Source organism: Galeopterus variegatus, unplaced genomic scaffold, assembly GCF_000696425.1.
Source record: "Galeopterus variegatus unplaced genomic scaffold, G_variegatus-3.0.2 Scaffold645, whole genome shotgun sequence".
NCBI lineage: Eukaryota > Metazoa > Chordata > Mammalia > Dermoptera > Cynocephalidae > Galeopterus > Galeopterus variegatus.
Window position 1 is genome coordinate 678,409 of NW_007726756.1, and position 17,624 is coordinate 696,032.

The 17,624-nt window shown below is 38.9% G+C and overlaps 1 protein-coding gene across 1 annotated transcript in view; it reads right to left on the reverse strand.

Annotated features, from left to right (window-relative positions):
• The window catches only part of LOC103589059 (interaptin-like), a 153,599-nt gene that overhangs the window by 53,774 nt on the left and 82,201 nt on the right, over positions 1 to 17,624 (reverse strand). Inside the window, exon 5 of the mRNA XM_008570931.1 lies at positions 16,771 to 16,903. Within this exon, the coding sequence (XP_008569153.1) occupies positions 16,771 to 16,903 (133 nt within the window). The remainder of the gene's footprint in view (positions 1 to 16,770; positions 16,904 to 17,624) is intronic.

Below are 17,624 nucleotides of genomic sequence, written 5' to 3' on the forward strand. Positions count from 1 at the left end.
ATTAAATGATGTTCGGGAAAAATTAGTAAGTTCCATTTGGCATTTTATATGGTACTGACTCATTTGATATTTCCAGATTATTAAAGTCCTAAGTATTTATAGAAGATTATAATAATCCTTCCCCTCAGCCCCTTCTTTTGGAAGAGATCTACTGACTGGGAATCTGTGAAGGTATGTTGAAAACACACTTGGATTGAAATGGATGTCCTTGTCCTTGTACTGCTACTAAATCCCAGCACTTCGGTCAATAAGACTTAGTATTTGTTGATTCTCTTTTGTGTACATTGCTCCTCCTCTCACAATCACCCCGCTAAGTAGCTATTTTGATCCCCACACTACAGTTGAGAAAACTGAGGCTCAGAGATACTAAGGGACTATAACTACGTGAGTGACTAAGCTGGTTCCTGAACCCAGTTCTGTATGGTTCCAAAATCCACATTCTGTTCATTACTTCCTGGCACCCCCCAGGGCAGCAGAGTGGAGAGAGGGCTTTCTGGGCCTTAGTTTTCTCATCTATAAAGCATGGGAGTGAGACAAGATAATCACTATGGTCTATTTAACTTCTAACATCCTATATTGATATTTTAGGACTTTCTGCTAACAAGACTATGACTCATTCTTAGGCAAAACCCCCTTTGGATATTATCAGATACCTCTGATCCTGGCTGAGATTTTCAAACAGGATGTTGACAGATATACTTAATATTAATCTTGTCTTCTGTGGTATTTGGATTCCTGCCAATTCTTTGTCACTCGAAACAATGGAGAGCATTATTTTCTCTGTTCATTTCACATAAACCTACTCTATACTGTTTCTCTTCCTAACCCTGAGCTGTGGGATTATATTTAACCAGACCCTTTTTTGAAAAAAATAAAATCTCTATTTGAACATTTGGCCAACTGTAATACAGATTTCTGAGTACCTTATTTATATCTGTAGTTATCAAGGTTCTCTTTAAAACATCATTTAAAATGATGCCACATCTTTATAAAACTGAACGAGAAGATGATGTCTGAGAAACCCACTGCCAGTTGTCAATAATGAGCTATTAGAGTCAGTGAAGATAAAATTTAGAATTCTCTCCACATTGTCTATGTATCTGAAATCTACAGACATACTTGCAAGTACTCGTCATTGTAATGGGAATACATTTCAAGTTTACGTAGATTATTGTAAGGCATTTGGATATCCAAGCTACATATCAACTAATGTCAACATCTTAGATACTAAGCCAACTTCTACATAAGTTTAGAAATGACTACATCTGTATTTTTTTGTTCTGTTAGTTCCATTCAAGGATTAATCTTTCTGATGTAATCAGAATTACATGGTAACAAAACAAAACAACAAACAACAGCCCTTTAATTATTCCAGGATTGTCTACCTTTTCTTTTGAGATAATACATTTCTGTGATGTTTAGTTTCTAATTTAGGGGCTTTGCCCATTGCTTCAAAAATGCAATGGCATCAGATTATTGTACAACTTAATTATGATATAACCCACTTAAATTAAAAATCTTCAAATAATAATTATTGTAACCAACCAACATTCTTTAAGGCCTCTTGGCTTGTTTTAGGCTTAGTAATTTGCACAACATCTTTCATTCCCATTCCTGATAGTAGTACTCAGCTGAAAACTTGACATTTATTGCTAATCTTCTTTATGCAAAGTAATGGTACTAGGTACTGTGGGAGGGTATTAATATGCTAAATATGTAATACATGCCCTGAAAGTGTTTATGGTCCAATAGGAAAAAAATGGGCAAAAATTTTTAGGTAAGCTAAAAGATGGGAAATGCTGATTTAAGACCATACCTAAGTGCCTAATGGGATCTGAAGAGCTGGCATTTCACCTGGGTCTTGAAGATCAGGTGAATTTTATTTTATTTTATTTATTTATTTATTTTTTTAAAGATGACCGGTAAGGGGATCTTAACCCTTGACTTGGTGTTGTCAGCACCACGCTCACCCAGTGAGCAACCGGCCATCCCTATATGGGATCCGAACCCGTGGCCTTGGTGTTATCAGCACCACACTCTCCCGAGTGAGCCACAGGCCAGCCCCAGGTGAATTTTAGATAGGGACATAGGGAATTAGGGGAGGATGTTCTAAGCAAAAAGAATAAAACAAAGTTCTACATGACTTCTACCATTTGGTTCATTCTTTTTAAATTTTCTTCTGTGTCATGTATGTATGGAATTTTGTGTGAAAGTTTCCCTTTTCCATACATACCACTCAACACAGTTAACTCATATTCATCCTTTAAAAGTCATGGGGCTGCATGCTTCAAGAATGCTCCACCATCCAGCATGTTATGACTTCTAATTCAGTTTGACTGGAGTTACAAAATATCCAACCCCAGTCTTCCCCATTTCATTAAATCAATCTCCTGTCACTTATTCTCACAAGTTAGAAACCTAGGAATCACCCCGGTTTCTTTCATTTCCTTCATCCCCACATGTAATCCATCACCAACTCTTACTAACTTTACTTCCAAAATAAAGATTAAATCCATTTTGAAGAAACAAAACATGGTTTTGGAATGAAATATTATTCTACCATAAAAAGAAATGAAATTCCAATACATGCCACAACATGAATGGACCTTGAAAACATGCTTAGTGAACTAAGCCATACTCAGGACAAAGACTGTATGATTCCACTTAAATGAAGTGTCTAGAATAGATATATTTATAGAGACAGAAAATAGAATAAAGGATACCAGGGGCTGGAAGGACAGGAGAACTATTGTTTAATGAGTGCAGGCAGCATTTTTGTTTGAGATGAGGAGAAAGTTTGGAGCTATCCATAGTGGTACTGGTCATACAACACTGTGAATATATTTAATGCCACTGAATTGTACACCTACAAATGGTTAAAATGATAAATACTGTGTTATTTACATTTTACCACAATAAAAAGATTTAATTTTTAAAAAAAGATTAAATCCACTTTTTTCAATTCTACGTTTCTAGTTCAAGCCGCCACCACCTCTTACCTGGACTATTGGAATACTTACAGTTGATGTAGTCTCTGTTTATCTTTCCACCCTCATCCCCTGCTACTTTCCCCCTTATTTATGTTGCTCCAAGGATATTAGATTTGTGACTATTATTGAAATACACCAAGCCATTTCCCTGAAATAGTTTTACACTTGCTATTCCCTTTTGGAGATGCTTTTCTCCTGTTTTTCTATGTGCCTGACTCGTCATACTTTCACGTTTCAGTTAAATCTCATCTCCTTCTTAGAATGGTTTTTTTTGTTTGTTTGTTTTCTTTCCTTTTTGTCTTTTTTTTACTGACCGGCAACGGGATCGCAACCCTCGGTGTTGCGCCCGCATCTTGCTCAGCCAGTGAGCGGGAACGGTCTCCACATGGGATCCGAACCCTCGGCGGGAGCGCTGCCACACTCCCAAGCAGCGCACTCTCTAGTGCGCCACCGGGCCGGCCCAGAATGGTTTTTTTCTGACCTTCTCAGAAAGGTTTTTTCTACCTCATCAATGTGTTCTCTACTTCTACTCCAATCTATTATCTTATATCATAGGAGTCCATTTATTTTTTTCACTGTGCTTAACCTGATTTGTAATTTTTCTTTTTACCAACTTATTTAGCTTGAGTAACAGAGTAGGTGGTGTTGCTGTTGCCTGAGATGAGAGAAGATATGGGACGACCGTGTTTGAAGCAAGTTTGGGGTAAAAAGTTAGACAAGAGGAAATATAAAGTTCACCTACAAATATATGAATCCAGACTTCAAGAGAGATAGATATGGACCTGAGATACAAATTTAGGAATCATTAGACTATAGGCGATATTTAAGGTGAGAATGAATCAGACAATCCAGAGAGAAACTGAAGATATAGAAGAAGAGAGGGCAATAACATAAGGTCCTGAAGATCTTTTGTAGCATAGGATTCAGCAAGTTAGACAGAGAAGGGGTTAACTAATAAGAAAGAAGAAAAGCCAGGAGTGGTTTGCCATAAGCCAAGAGTGACTATGTGTCCAGGAGAAAGGAGTGGTCATCTGCGTTGTATGATGCTATGAGTTCAAGCGAGACGAACACAGAAACGTTTACATTGGGTCGAACATCATGAAGGTTGCTGAGGGTCTTGATTAGGCCACTTTCCGTTGAGTACCATCATCTCAGTGGGGTGGGAGGAACCAGACTGTGGCGGATTAAACAGCAAAAGGGCGGGAGGTGAGGAAGTGAAGACAGTGTGTGAAGATAATCTCTTCACAATGTTTACCTTATTCTAAGATAAGAGTGGGACCCAGGGACTGAGCAACAAGGCATCAAAGGAAGTTTTTGCAGACATGTGAGGTGCCAACATGCTCCTATGCAGGTAGGCATGAGCTAGTAAAGAGGAGTGTATGATGGTAGAGACAGGGTAAATAAGTGATGTAGCTGGGGAGGTGAGAACAATGTGTCCAGAGCACTGGTGGGAGGACAGACCTTGAATGGCAGGATGGACCCTTTCTCCACTGTTAACAAAAGGCAATCAGGAGAACACAGGTGAAGACATGAAGCAAGAATTTAGATTTGGCAGTGGAAATATGAGAGAGTTCCTCACGGACAACTTTGTGCTTTTAGTGAGTCATAGGTGAGGTCATTCCCCTGGGTGTACATGCGAGGAGCGGGAGGGAAGTCTGAGGAGAGGCAGGAGGGTAGAGAGTACTTGTTTTGGAGAGTGAGAACACAACCTACTGGGAAAAATCATGGCTGCTTTGTTGGGCAGTGTTGTACGCTCATCTGAGGTCTTATAATCATGCAAACAAAGTGAAACCAAACAGGCAGGAGTGGAGAACAGAGAGAGAGGGCTTCCACCAGATATTCTGTCAGGCAAGTGATGGAGACAGGATATATGAGTGTGTGGAAGGATGTTTTAATAAACAGATCTTGAAAGATATGCTTAGGCCAGTTCACAGGGGGCCCTGAATGTCAGGTTGAAATGTATGAATTTTATTTCACAGGCAATGGGAAGCCATTGAAGAATTTCTGGCTATGAAAGTGACATTACCAAAACTGTCCTACTGTGTAATTAACCAGCTTTTAATGTAAAGCACTGAGATGGTTAAAGAAAAGAAACAATGAGACAAGGGATTAGATAATGAAGATACAAATGAAGATAAGCAACAGGGGACATGAGCAAGACCACTGAAGGTTAAATGCTAAGAGACCTTGATATCTGTGGGAACCAGACCAACTTGACAGGAACTCAGGCCACATGGGAGAGAGTGCTAACCAAGGGCTGGACCAGAACTGAGCAGTATATTACCTGAATATACATACACCAAAGGACATATTGATTAAGCAAGGAATGCAGTGAGAACCAGAAAATTCATTCTGAATAGTGGATCTAAAAAAATAATCATAAAGCTGTTGTCCAGTGACAGGGCCAAAGGAAGTCAGGAAGCATTCAGGAAATGGTTTTCATGATGGACAGGGTCAAAGTGGCTTGAGGCATAGGCATGGCTGATACAAGGGCCAGGTGCTGGTAGGGGGAGGTCGGCTAGTTTAAACAGTACCTTAGAGAGGACTTTGGAACTAATCTTCACTTCAGCTTTACAGGATTGGCCAATTTAGTGACAGAGCTCTGATTTGAGCACTGAGCTCCAGATTTTAAGCCTTCTAAATATATGCATATGCCATGTATATGAGTAGAAATAGTAAAGAGAAAAGTGATAAAATAACAGAAGTAAGTCAAAATGCAGTGCAAAAGAAAGAATAATGTTTCAAACCAATCCTAGGATTTGATAACCTCATTAAACCTGGGAGTCAATAGCTGTACCAGTGATCCTATGGACATCACTGGGAACCTGAAAGTACAATCTGTTCCCTGGTAAATCTGCCTCTAGGGTGGCTTTAAATTTTTTAATTTCATAAGCCAACTCTCTCCATCACCTCACAATTGGTAAATATATTAAGCAATAGTACACCAAGACAGAATCCCAGTAAGTTTTATTCAGTATCCATCTATCCAACTTTTCATGACCATCAAGCATTAGGCACTGTGCTAAGCTGTGGATACAAAGAAAAATAAGACATCATCTCTGTTCCTTTTCAGGAAACATACAACCTACTGGTAAAGAAAGATAAGCAAAGAGATATTTATAATAGATGTTGTTACTACAGTGTGCACAGGTTTATGGGCTCATAACTCATGGAAAGCCCAAGGAAAGCGTGGGGAGGTAGTAGTGGTGATGGAGGTAGTCACAACAGACTTCCTTGAAGAAGAGTCTGAAGATGAAGGGAGTTGGGGTGGGGTTAGGGTAAAGGGTTAGGGTATCCAAGAAAGAAGAAATATGTACCTGGTGTGAAGCCTGCAGGATATGAGCAGAGTGGCACTGTGGGGGAAATTCCCAATGGTTGCATATGGTGGGAGCTACTGCTATCACATTTCAGTTAGGTTTGGATTTTACTCATTTCATGTGGATTTTATTTTTCTAGTATAATCTCCATTTTCCCCATCCCTTGATTTGAAGTTTAATCAAGATTTTTTTTTTTACTCTTGCTTAACTTTCATAAGTAACAAATAGTGTTTACTACAATGGATGCATGTAATAAATCCAGGAGTACCACAAATAAAATTTCACCAAGATAAAAATATACATGTCAAACCAGTCGCTAAAAAAAAGTGTAAGAGTATTTATTTACTGCCTTAGGTTAAATTAACCAAAAGGAAAACTGATCTAATAGGCAACAAAAGACTGATGGGTCTATCAATTTCCTTCAAGAATGTTTTCAAAGAACCAAAGCCTTTTTATTTAATATAAATAAAATGTGTATCAGCACGTACTCATGGGGGAGGAAAAAAGAAAACTTCAAACCAGTTTCCATTTCCTTTTGAATTTATGCTGAAGTGAATTCTTAGCATCTAGATACTGCTTTATTGACAAATAAATTAAGGTACTTAATTTTGTTTGCCAATATTTCCACATATATATTTTTGTTTAGAACCCACAGCTTCTGCTAAATAGATTACTTCCTTTTGGCTTTAGATCAAAAAGCAACCTCAAGAGAAGGACATCTTTTCTCAAATTCAATTATTGACTCAGGATTTATATAGAAAAGAAAATAATAGCTGCTTCCATCTGAAAATTTTGTTTATAACATTAAGATCAATGGATTATACAAGATCTGGTTCTAACATTTTCTCTTCTTCTGATACTATTAATAAAAGATAAGCACTGATTCTCACTTTCAGAGTAGTCAGCTCTGTATTTCCCTGAGTGTCTTTGATGTTCTCTTGAATTTGTGTAGTTACATTCTACTAACCTTTGCTTCTAAGACCCCAAGACAGTTAGCAGCTAATATCCATGAATGAGATCAGTTAACTAAATGCTGCGTTTTCATTCTCTTGTGCAATCCTATTTGAAGTATAAGTACAGTGATAATATATCATGTCCTGATTTTAAAGATGGTCCTGACTTGAAATATTTTTGAGTATGAATGTAAATTTATATTTATGTCAGAACTTATGTCAGGTAGAGACCTGACTTTTAGTTCTAACAATATGATCGCTATAGATATATGATATAATAAAACTTGGAAATGAAAAGTGCATCTTAAAGGAGTTCTCATTTTAAAACTCCAGTTAATCTTTTAAAAATGGTCAATAAAAATTATATATTAATTAACGTAAGAGGGTACATCAAAAAGTTCATGGGAAGAGGCATATTATCTTTTAATTCTATTTTTCCACAAACTTTTTGAAGTACTCTCATATATAATTTAAAATGAAAGTGGATAGTGCCTGGTTGTGGCATACCTTAAAAAAATAAAATGAAAGTATATTGAAAATTAACTACCTTTTGTCAGAAATTTGTTTAGCAACCTGGGATAAGACCAAAGGTGTTGGCATTCATCCAGAGTTAGAAAGACCTATTTACCCTTAAAAGCCATAAAAATTGTTTCTCTGCTCAGCTAGGATGAAGGGACTGAAAGGGACTGTTTGTCAAATAGGTTGACATATTGTGAGTCAATTCAGAGGCTGAGACCTTTACTTGAAGTTGGAATCCTATTATAGACAGCTCAGTATGATAAAAATTTTGCCATCATATTCTTCTATAAATAGGGATTCTACAGAACTAAGTTAATAAGTTTTATCCCAATTGACCTGTCTTGTTAAGTACATGTTCCATCTTTGGAGGCTCTTAAGAATTCCTGTTTTCTTCCATTCATGAAGCATACATGTATCTCTCTGTTCTCTCGAATCCTTTCATTTCCTTTGTGTCAGAAATTTACCTTGTTGAGTTATAATTCATCAGTTTATAATAGCACAGCTTCAGTCTGTGGCTGAGGGCTCCTCTTTTCTTTGTTTGCCAAGTTCCATTAAAAATTCTCTAGGATAGGAAAAAGGCTCCTTCCTTATTCAGTAGGAAAGGCCATGGAACAAAGTGGCCCCTGGAACATGACTAGACCATCTTTGTGGAGCAGATGTTGTAACGGTGTACACCAATTGAAATGACAACTTGGCATGGCAGGACTTCCAGCTCTTACTGGAAAATCAGGTCAACATTTTCAGCCACAGTTTCTGGGATTAAGGTAATCATGTGCAGAAGTACAGTAACATTTGCAGTCTCGTAGGCCCCATTTATAATACCAGCATGAATTAACACACTTTTCTGGGATCCAACTGCATGCTTAGCAGCTCAGGAACAATGCTGTTCCTCTTACATTTCCTCTTTATTTCTTCTCACTTTATGCTCTTTGGCAAAATATCATATTGTGGTTCTGATTGAGGGATTTAGAGCCATAGTAGAGTAATCTGGTCCAAGCTAGTGTATTTTTGAAAACAAATATTCTTCCAGACTGCACAATGCACATTGGGTATGTGTATAATATATACATAAGAGTATATATCTAACACTATCTCACTGGCCAGAAGTAAATCCTGTGTCTTCAAACAGCAGGCTGCCACTTGTCCAGTAGAATCTGGTTCTGTGCATCCTTCTTAAATTTGATTTGAGGAGCTCAGGCTCCCAAAAGGTATCTACTGTTTCCTCCAAATTTATTCATGTGACCAATGTAGATAATCTCTAACCCCAGCCTTCTGCCAGGAAACATTAAGTCACTAAATAAGGTACTAATGAGATTTCTGGAGCGCTGAGGAGAGAACACCATTCACTTTTTCTACTTTGTCAACAAGAGGTTTATACCGGGGACAGCTGCACCAGTATTGACAGCTGGCTGACAATTGTTTGCAACCCCAAAGTCTCCAATTCAGTTTATGTTGACATTATAAATGTCCATCTGCTGATGTTTGACAAAGGAGTGCCCAAGACTGCTCTGCATATTTCCTGGAAGAAAGCATCTTCCTCCTCAGCTCTAGTTCAAGTTATTTAACAACATTCCCAAACAATACACACTCTTCTGGGGATCACAGCAGTTTCCATGGTTAAGTAGGAAATCTTTGTAATTGATCAAGCTCCAGTTCCCACGTGCTGTGTCTGACATTTAGCTGGTGCCTGCCCTTTCATCCAGCCTCTCGGGATACAGAAGCCAGGAGCCTTTTAAAAAAAAATAAAAATAAAAATAATTCCTAAGGGATGAACAGAAGGAAGGGAACACCATTTCCTGATAATGGTATAATTCCAAAATTAGACTTGCAAACAAAGGAGGGAGGGGACCTTGACATCATTGAATTCCCACAGCTGGTGTAACTAGGAAATCCTGGACCCCAACCAAAAACTTCAGAATGGATCTTCTGACCCTTTGTTAAGTATAAAATAAATAGATTTCCAGACCTCTCACGAAGGAAGAGCCTAAGTATGCAGTCTGAAATGATAGGGAGAGAAATTATATATTTTCCTGACAAGATAAAATAGTGAATGGCTTTCTTCTCCAAGTTTATAAGGTTTTTTAATTTAATTTAATTTAATTTATTCTGACTGGTGAGGGGATTGCAACCTTCGGCATGGTGTTGTCAGCACCACGCTCAGCCAGTGAGCGCACCGGCCATCCCTATATAGGATCCGAACCTGTGGCCTCAGCACAACCAGCGCCGCACTCTCCCAAGTGAGTCACGGGGTCAGCCCCCAAGTTTATAAGGTTTAACTAAAACAGACTATAGAAGACCATGAGAGATATATTTTGTCTTCTGTCCAGAAAGCTTTTTCATCTTCTTTTATCTGATAACATTCCCTTGCCCTTGACCTCTGGCACATGATCCAGGTGTGGTCCAGTGGTCCATGATAACTCCTCACTACCTCAGTCACAGCGATTGATCCAAGGGGTAAGAAAGTGACACAAGTAGTGTCAATCAAATTCCTTCTCTAAGATTTCTGTATAGACTGTGAGAAAGCAGCTCTGATCCCTGGAGTTGGGTATGAATTAAAGTTTTTGGTTGAGAGTACTATAAGCCAATGTTAACTAGCTTAGGGGGGAAAAAAGAAAGAAAGAAAAAGGATATATGGAAAGATATAAGATAACTTTTGTTATTGAAGAAAAACCTTATCAATCAGACCTCAGGAAAGCAGCCATAGGGATATAGATACCAAAAGCCATAGACAATTTCCTCAGGGGCCAGGGGCCAACCTCCAGGATGAATCAGCCCTAGTCTTTTTCTGCCCTCCCTCATTCAACTCAGCTCAAGATTTAAGCTCCTGGAAAAGAACAAAAGTGATTGCCTCAGCCAGTCACAAGCCTTCTCCTGGACCAAGCAGGAAAGGGGCACCTTGACTGACAATCCTGCAGGACTGCAGAGATTGGGAGAGGGATACTTCTTCAAAGGAAAGTCATGCTTCTGTTACTGAAAGAAAAGGGAAGTGGTTCTGAGCAGGCAGAAATAAGTTTTCACTACGGACTGTTAAGCCAGTGCAGCCAGGGGACCCTTGCCTGATCTATGCCTACAAAAGCGAGACGGGACCAAGAGGTGAAGAGCAGCCAGGTGAGCAGTAGAGAAATCCCAAGGCTCAGCCTCCATACCAGCCTCTGAAGCAAATAATTCCTTTTCTGCTTAAATTAGTTTTATTTTGGTTGCTGTCACTTGCAACCAACCAAGTCCTGATCAATGCCTAGTTTTTACATCAATGCTTTTTAGGCCTAAAGGTATCTGAAATGTCCTTTTGGAAATTAGAACCACCTAAATTTGTACATATTGAATTAGACCACAGTTTTCAGCTGGAAGAAATAATGTTTCTTGAGCTCTTCTGTGCAATGAATCTCTAAGCTTTGCAGGGACTCCTGGAGCAGATGCTTATCCTTGAGGGAACTTCTCAAGTCAATGAGAAGACTTTGGCTTTGGGGTACAGCAGCTCTATTTCAAGAAAAGACTGAGTGGACAAAGGAAGAGACAATCTGACAGGCAATCTCTGAATGAGACCTAGAGATCAGAAAGATAAATATAAACTATTTCTGTGAGACAAATATTAAAATTCCTCAGGAACTTGTTATATTTAGAAAGCACGCCTTGATGTTATCTCTCCTGTGCTCTATCATTTTCTCTATTGTTAACTGCTGATGTTTATTGGTCTAAATGTAAAATAACCCACCTTGGAGTAGCTGCTGTATCTGAAGATTCAACACCAGTGCTTTTAAAGAAAATTCTTCTCTGCAAATGATGGGATAATGATTTCTGTAAGTTCTTGTCATTTTCCATCGAGACAGTAACACCCTTGGCAGCAGCAGGGAGTACAGGCTGCCTGATTGTGCTTTTGACTAAATACCAGACTGAACCCCATGCAGTCTGTTGATATGCGTGGTGAGGGGTGCTTTTTGACAGAGTCCCAACAGTTGGAACAGTGAGATCTCAGGGCCTGCCTTGTCATTTTCTTAGAAAACTCTAGGTAGACTGGCAAAATAAATATCTACATTCAGGGGTGAAAGAAGGTTGAGTGCAGGACTATTGGTCAAGTAATTGTTTCCTAGTCTGGGGAATAAAAGCTTTGAAAGAATTGTGGTGAGAGAAAATAGAAGAGAAGAGGGTGGCATTGTCTAAAACCCCTAGACACAAATGGACAACTATTCAATACTGGTCTTACTCCAATAAATATTAAAATGACCTTTCTCTAAATGCTTAGAATTCTACCAAGTCAAGATTTTGTTTAGGATCAGTGCACTTTCTTTAAAATAAATTTTCTTTTAAATATTTTAAATATTTAACACTTGACAGGTTTGTTAGTCATTACATCTTTGTGAGGATTATTTTAATTGCTGTTTACTTGCTTTTTCAATTGAAATAAAATTCATATAACATAAAATGCATCATTTTATCCATTTGAAAATGTACAATTCAATAGTTTTACTATATTAACAATGTTATGAAACCATTGCCATATCTAATTCCAGAATATTTTCACCACCCCCCAAATCCCTGTTTTCTTAACACCTACTTGTGCAGTTTTGATCCTGGGGAAGTTTGCAGAAAGAGAGATAAAAAGACCATTACAGAGGAGGGAAGGTTTGGGCTGAGTGCCTGGGGGTGGCATCATGACAAAAGATATTCTTTAAAAAGTGGATTAGAGTTGGCTCTGAGATGTTGACAAAGAAGAATATCTCCTGACTTTCTCAAGAATGCAGGATGGCAATAGTCTGATTCTTAAAATTAGTGGGAGAAGTTGTCTGGTATTTAAAATTGGTCTTTTGTGACTAAAAATCACTAAAACGTCAATCCTATTACAAGCTTCCCCTCAAAAGTGTGACTAGGTAGATTTAGACATTGAATCCTGAATATACCTACACTGGGATGCGAGCACTACATAGAGAGTGTCTTCTTAATGGGAGTAAAACCAAGAGATCACTTAAGAGTTGGCATAACTTTTATTGGGATGATGGAAACATACATGTATGTGGGGGCTAGATACTTTACATGGTAGCTGTGCATATTAGCAGAAAAGAAGGGCCGACCCCATGGCTCACTCGGGAGAGTGCGGTCACAAAAAAGAAAAAAAAAAAAGAATTAAAAGAAATTAAAAGAAAAAGTCCAGAAGGATGTGTTCCTTAAGTATGCTAGCTTGAAAACTGTAAGTCAGGTTCCTGATGTTCTGGTCAAAGGTAGGGGCTTTCATCAAATCAGCTGACCACTCATGCACCAAACATAGGACTTAGCCACTAAGGTCTTTTGCAAAGTCTACCTTTGTCCTCCTAAGCCAAAGGAGGCAAGATTGTTTTGAAATTTAACTTAGGTTCCTGCATCCTGAAATATACCAAAAAGTAAACTCAAGCTTTGAAGGGGTACAATAGGTATTTCACTGAGTTCTGCTAGTAAATAAAGCTGCAAGCACTTCAGGTGCAGTCTGTGGAAGACGGAAGGAATCTGCCTGGGGTTGCGATTATTTGCACAAAGTAAAATCAACAAACATTCAGGCTGTAAGTAAGTTTCCTGCTGTGCCAGTTTTACAATAAATGTGTTTTTCTTTTCAGCTGAACTTTCCAATGACTTAAATCATTTATTTCCTTGGAGGTAATTTAAGTTCATAGCCAACAAAGTAGTATACTGTGCTTATGTGGGGGAAAAATAAAGTTTGGTAACTCGCTGTTTCATCAATTTGAACATAAATATGCTTAAAAATATTCCTAATATTCTAGCACATCCCTCTGATCATAAGAAAGACCCGAACAGCAACCAATTGGTTGCTTAGAAAACGAACCAAACAAGGAAAAATTGAACACTTCAGGAGAAGGAGTTCTCATTTATTTGACAATATTTCATTTCATTGTTAGGACTGTAAGCATCAGTTTGTAACTATAACAAAGAAGTAGTTTTATGTCCATCCAGGTAACATGGCATGTCACTTAGAATGAACACACTTTTCCCCTCTTGCAATATGAATTGTTGCAATACAGCAGGCCTTCAGAGTAGGACAATGTATCTGTCACTTGATGGAGGGTAGCAGGGGACTCCTTTCCCAAAGTAATCCATTCTCCATCTATTACAGGGTCTGAAATTATACCAGTGGAGATTTATTTCTTGGATCATGAAGGCCTTTTGTTCATCATGAAGAATATACTTTTAAAGTGCAAATACCCATGGCATGGGTGACTCATTAAGCGTTACATTATGTTTTAACTTGACCACCAGCTGAGACCGTATTGGAGATGCTGGTTTTGTCCATCACTCCTTCTTTCCAGTAATGGGCTATCCCTTTCTTTAAGTAAGAGGTGCTCTCCGAGTCCAACTCCGGGCTTCTGGTGGGAGATGCCGCTCAGAACATTCTCCTTCCCCACCCTTGCTTCCCTCTTCCCTGCCACCCAGTGGCCATGACCAAAGCTTGTCCAACCATAGTTCCCTACCCCTGGCCACAAAGATTGGCTCATGTCCAGAGATGGGTACCCAACACAAGCCGGGACAGAGGTCTTTCTAGTACTTTTTCTAACTGGAGCTGGTGGGAAAAAAATGCTTTCTTTCCTGTCTGGTGGAGAGAGAATAAGGAGGGAAGCCCATAGCTGCTTATGGGCATCTTTCCAGTCTTTTCTCACACCCAGCTTGAGAGAATGAAGTCTCAGTGCAGAGAGAAGGAGAAAGGAGTGACACGGAGTGTCCTGATGGCATCGAAGGCCCTGAATCTACTGGACTCTAAGGCTAATGGCGTGCTCTTTCTTGATTTGTTTACATGTACCAAGAAATCATCCTTCCTCCTTAAGCTGTTATGACTGGGGCATCTGTCATTTGCAAACAGAGGTATGAGAACCCAAAACAAACATTTTATAAAAGGACGCAAGGTAAGTAGGGGAGGGGTGGTGCTCTAGGTCCAGAAATGTGTCAGCGTGGGTGGGTCAGCCCTAATTGTTCTGTTGTTAAATGGGGATCATTGTGTGTTAAAGATACTGGACATGTTTTCAGACTTTATTTTGAAGAGAATTGAGAGGTAAGGCAAAGTGACCAAGGTCTCTGAGAATGCCAACTAATTTTACTCTGAGGGTATGATGGCTTTGAAAATTTCCTGGACTATCAAATTAGGGTTAATCTGCTGATGGGAGAGTAAGAATGTACAAATATTTAAGATATTACTGCTATCTGTGAGTTCACCAACTCAGTTTCTCCCATAAATAAGAGAAACAACGTGTATGTCCAAAAGGGAGTCACTGTTTTGTTCTATAATGGACCTTAGAATGACTGGTTTTATTTTAAGTTTAAATTTTTGTCTGTTCATAAATATATCAGGTTATTTTTTTTCTGTACTGATAGCTTTTTTAAACAAACAGAAATATAGAGGAAAAAATGGGCAACAAAGGAAAGGCAGAATTTAATGTTTTCTCCCCTCCCCCAGACGATTACAGTCCTGGTATCTCTGTGTTATTTAAATTTGACATCAAAATATCCAAAAAAAGTTGGACAAAGTTGGCCTTAGACAGTAAATAATATTATTTTTGTCAAAAATGAAATTAACAAGATTTAGATACCTTGCAATAATATTTTTTGCACTAGGTTCAAAATGCAGTTGAGAAGTTGAAAACCTCTCAAGTAAGCTGGAGAACTTTCTTCTGTGGTTTCCAAGACCATTGTCAGCTTTTTATTATGCAACCAATTAAAAATCTGCTATGATGCCTTCGCATGAAGAACTTTAAACACATAATATTCTCTAATGGATTTGATTCTTTTACATTCCATGGTAGTAAAAGCAAATTTATAAACTGTCTTTATTTTGTTGAAAGAGAAAAAAAATTGATCATTGGTATGTGCTTGAAGGATGCTGGGAGTGTCTCCCTTTCTGAAGCCACCATATCGCCTCCTACCTCCTCCTGCATTTGTTTCCACTTTGTTCCTCTTTTTCCAGAATTACGCATGAGTAATAAAGGAAGCCAGGTTAAGAACAATGGCATGTTCCTGGCTTTGCAAGAGTGGCATACATCAAAGGAAGAGATTTATTTCAGACATTTATCTCAGCTTTGCAAGAGATCCACCAGGCAGAAATAAAGTTTGGTATTGCTGCTATAGAGCAGGGAGGAAATGTCAGTTTATCAAAGGCACCCTTTTTTTTTTTTTTTTTTTTTTTGGCAGCTGGCTAGTACAGGGAACTGAACCCTTGTCCTTGTTGCCGTGGTGCAGGGCAGGTTGCTGCTCTGGAGGCTGACCACCCAAGTATTACTTGCACATGTCTAACCTGGGGCAAGGTAATTAACATTTCTAAGCCTCTGCTTATTCTTGTGGAATTCACGAATGCACTTACCTCAGAGGTTATTCTGAGGATTTACATGGAGTGCTTAGCAAAATGCCTGGCACATAGTATTAAACGTGAACTTGTATTGCTAATGATGACAATCTGAGGTGGCTTTTTTTCTCCCTCAATGTGTAGTTGTAGTCTCTTAGTTGGAGAAGTCTCTTTAAAAAATCAAAACCAATGAGGCTATTAAAATTTTTCTGAACTACCCAGATATCATTCCCAACCAGCCTTTCTGATTTGCTTTTGGTTCTTTCATCTATGGATAGAAGAACCTCTTTTCTTCCTGGTGCCTGTTCTACTCTCCCAGCCTGTGCTCCTCTTTACTCCAGAGCCCCACTGCTCAGGGTGTCGTGCCTTCCTTCTTAGGCCCTGTCTTTCCCTCACTGCCACCCAGCTCATCCAACGACACTTCTCAGATCTATTTCCATCCAGCTCTTCAGCTTATTCATTCTCTGCCTTGCTCAAGGTGAAAGGGAATCCAGCCTGGAGTCAGTAGCTCATGTGCTCTCTGCTCATACCGATTGAGGGTCAGGCCAGGCCAGCATGCTGCTGGGTCAGGATGCCGCCCAGCACTGTGGCCTCATTTTTTGTATTGTTGCCAATAAAACAACTGTATACATCACCCAGGATGATGGGCCAGCTTGTAACTGTCACGTGGTAATACTGACCTCTAGGGGCTGGTTTTCCTTCACATAGAGTCTCTATCTTCTCATTTAGTTCCAGGACTGTGAGGGCAGCCTCTTGCTTAGCTGTTGCCAAATCAATTTTTAGCTTTTTCACTCTCTTTTCATGCTTTAGTTTCTTTAAAAAATAAGAGTTTCTGTCAGTAGAGACAGATGCACCAAAGGAGTAGAAGGAATGAATGATGTCTGAAGAAATATTGTCTTTGAAGCCCCTCAGGTGACATGTGCCCAGTTTATCTAGATTGAATTCTATTAGGTATGTGAAACAGAGTGTTTGTGCTCCGCTCAGAGCATTTTGAAACCCCAACAATAAAAGCCCACTCTCCACATCATAGTATCTTTTACCCTCTCGAAGGGTTTTTATCTGGATCTGAACCCTGTGGATAGGTTGCTTATAATAGAGGCATTCAGAGAAGAACTCTATTTACCAGTTGGCATTTACCACTGAGGTGCTAAGGCCTAACAGTATCAGATTTTTTTCCCAGTCTGTAAGTAGATGCATGTGAAAGAGTCAGAGCCTTGGTTCTGAGTCATTTTTTCCCTGGCACTGCAATGGTTTCCATTCAAATAAACTCTAAAGTGTGGGATGTGCCCACGAAATGCTGATGTTTACAGCTATTTACTGGGGTATCTATATAGGGAAAGTGGTTAAGGGTGAGAATGGTTTTAAGCAGTAGAGGATAAAAATGCCTTGCTATCAAACAATCTCATTTTGAGGATCTAAACCTTTGGGAGAACTACGTTAGGAAGTTGTTGCATAACCAAAGGATACACCTTGAGGCCTTATGACTAGAAAGCTCTTTTTTTTTTTTTTTTTTTTTTTTTTTTTTTTTTTTTTT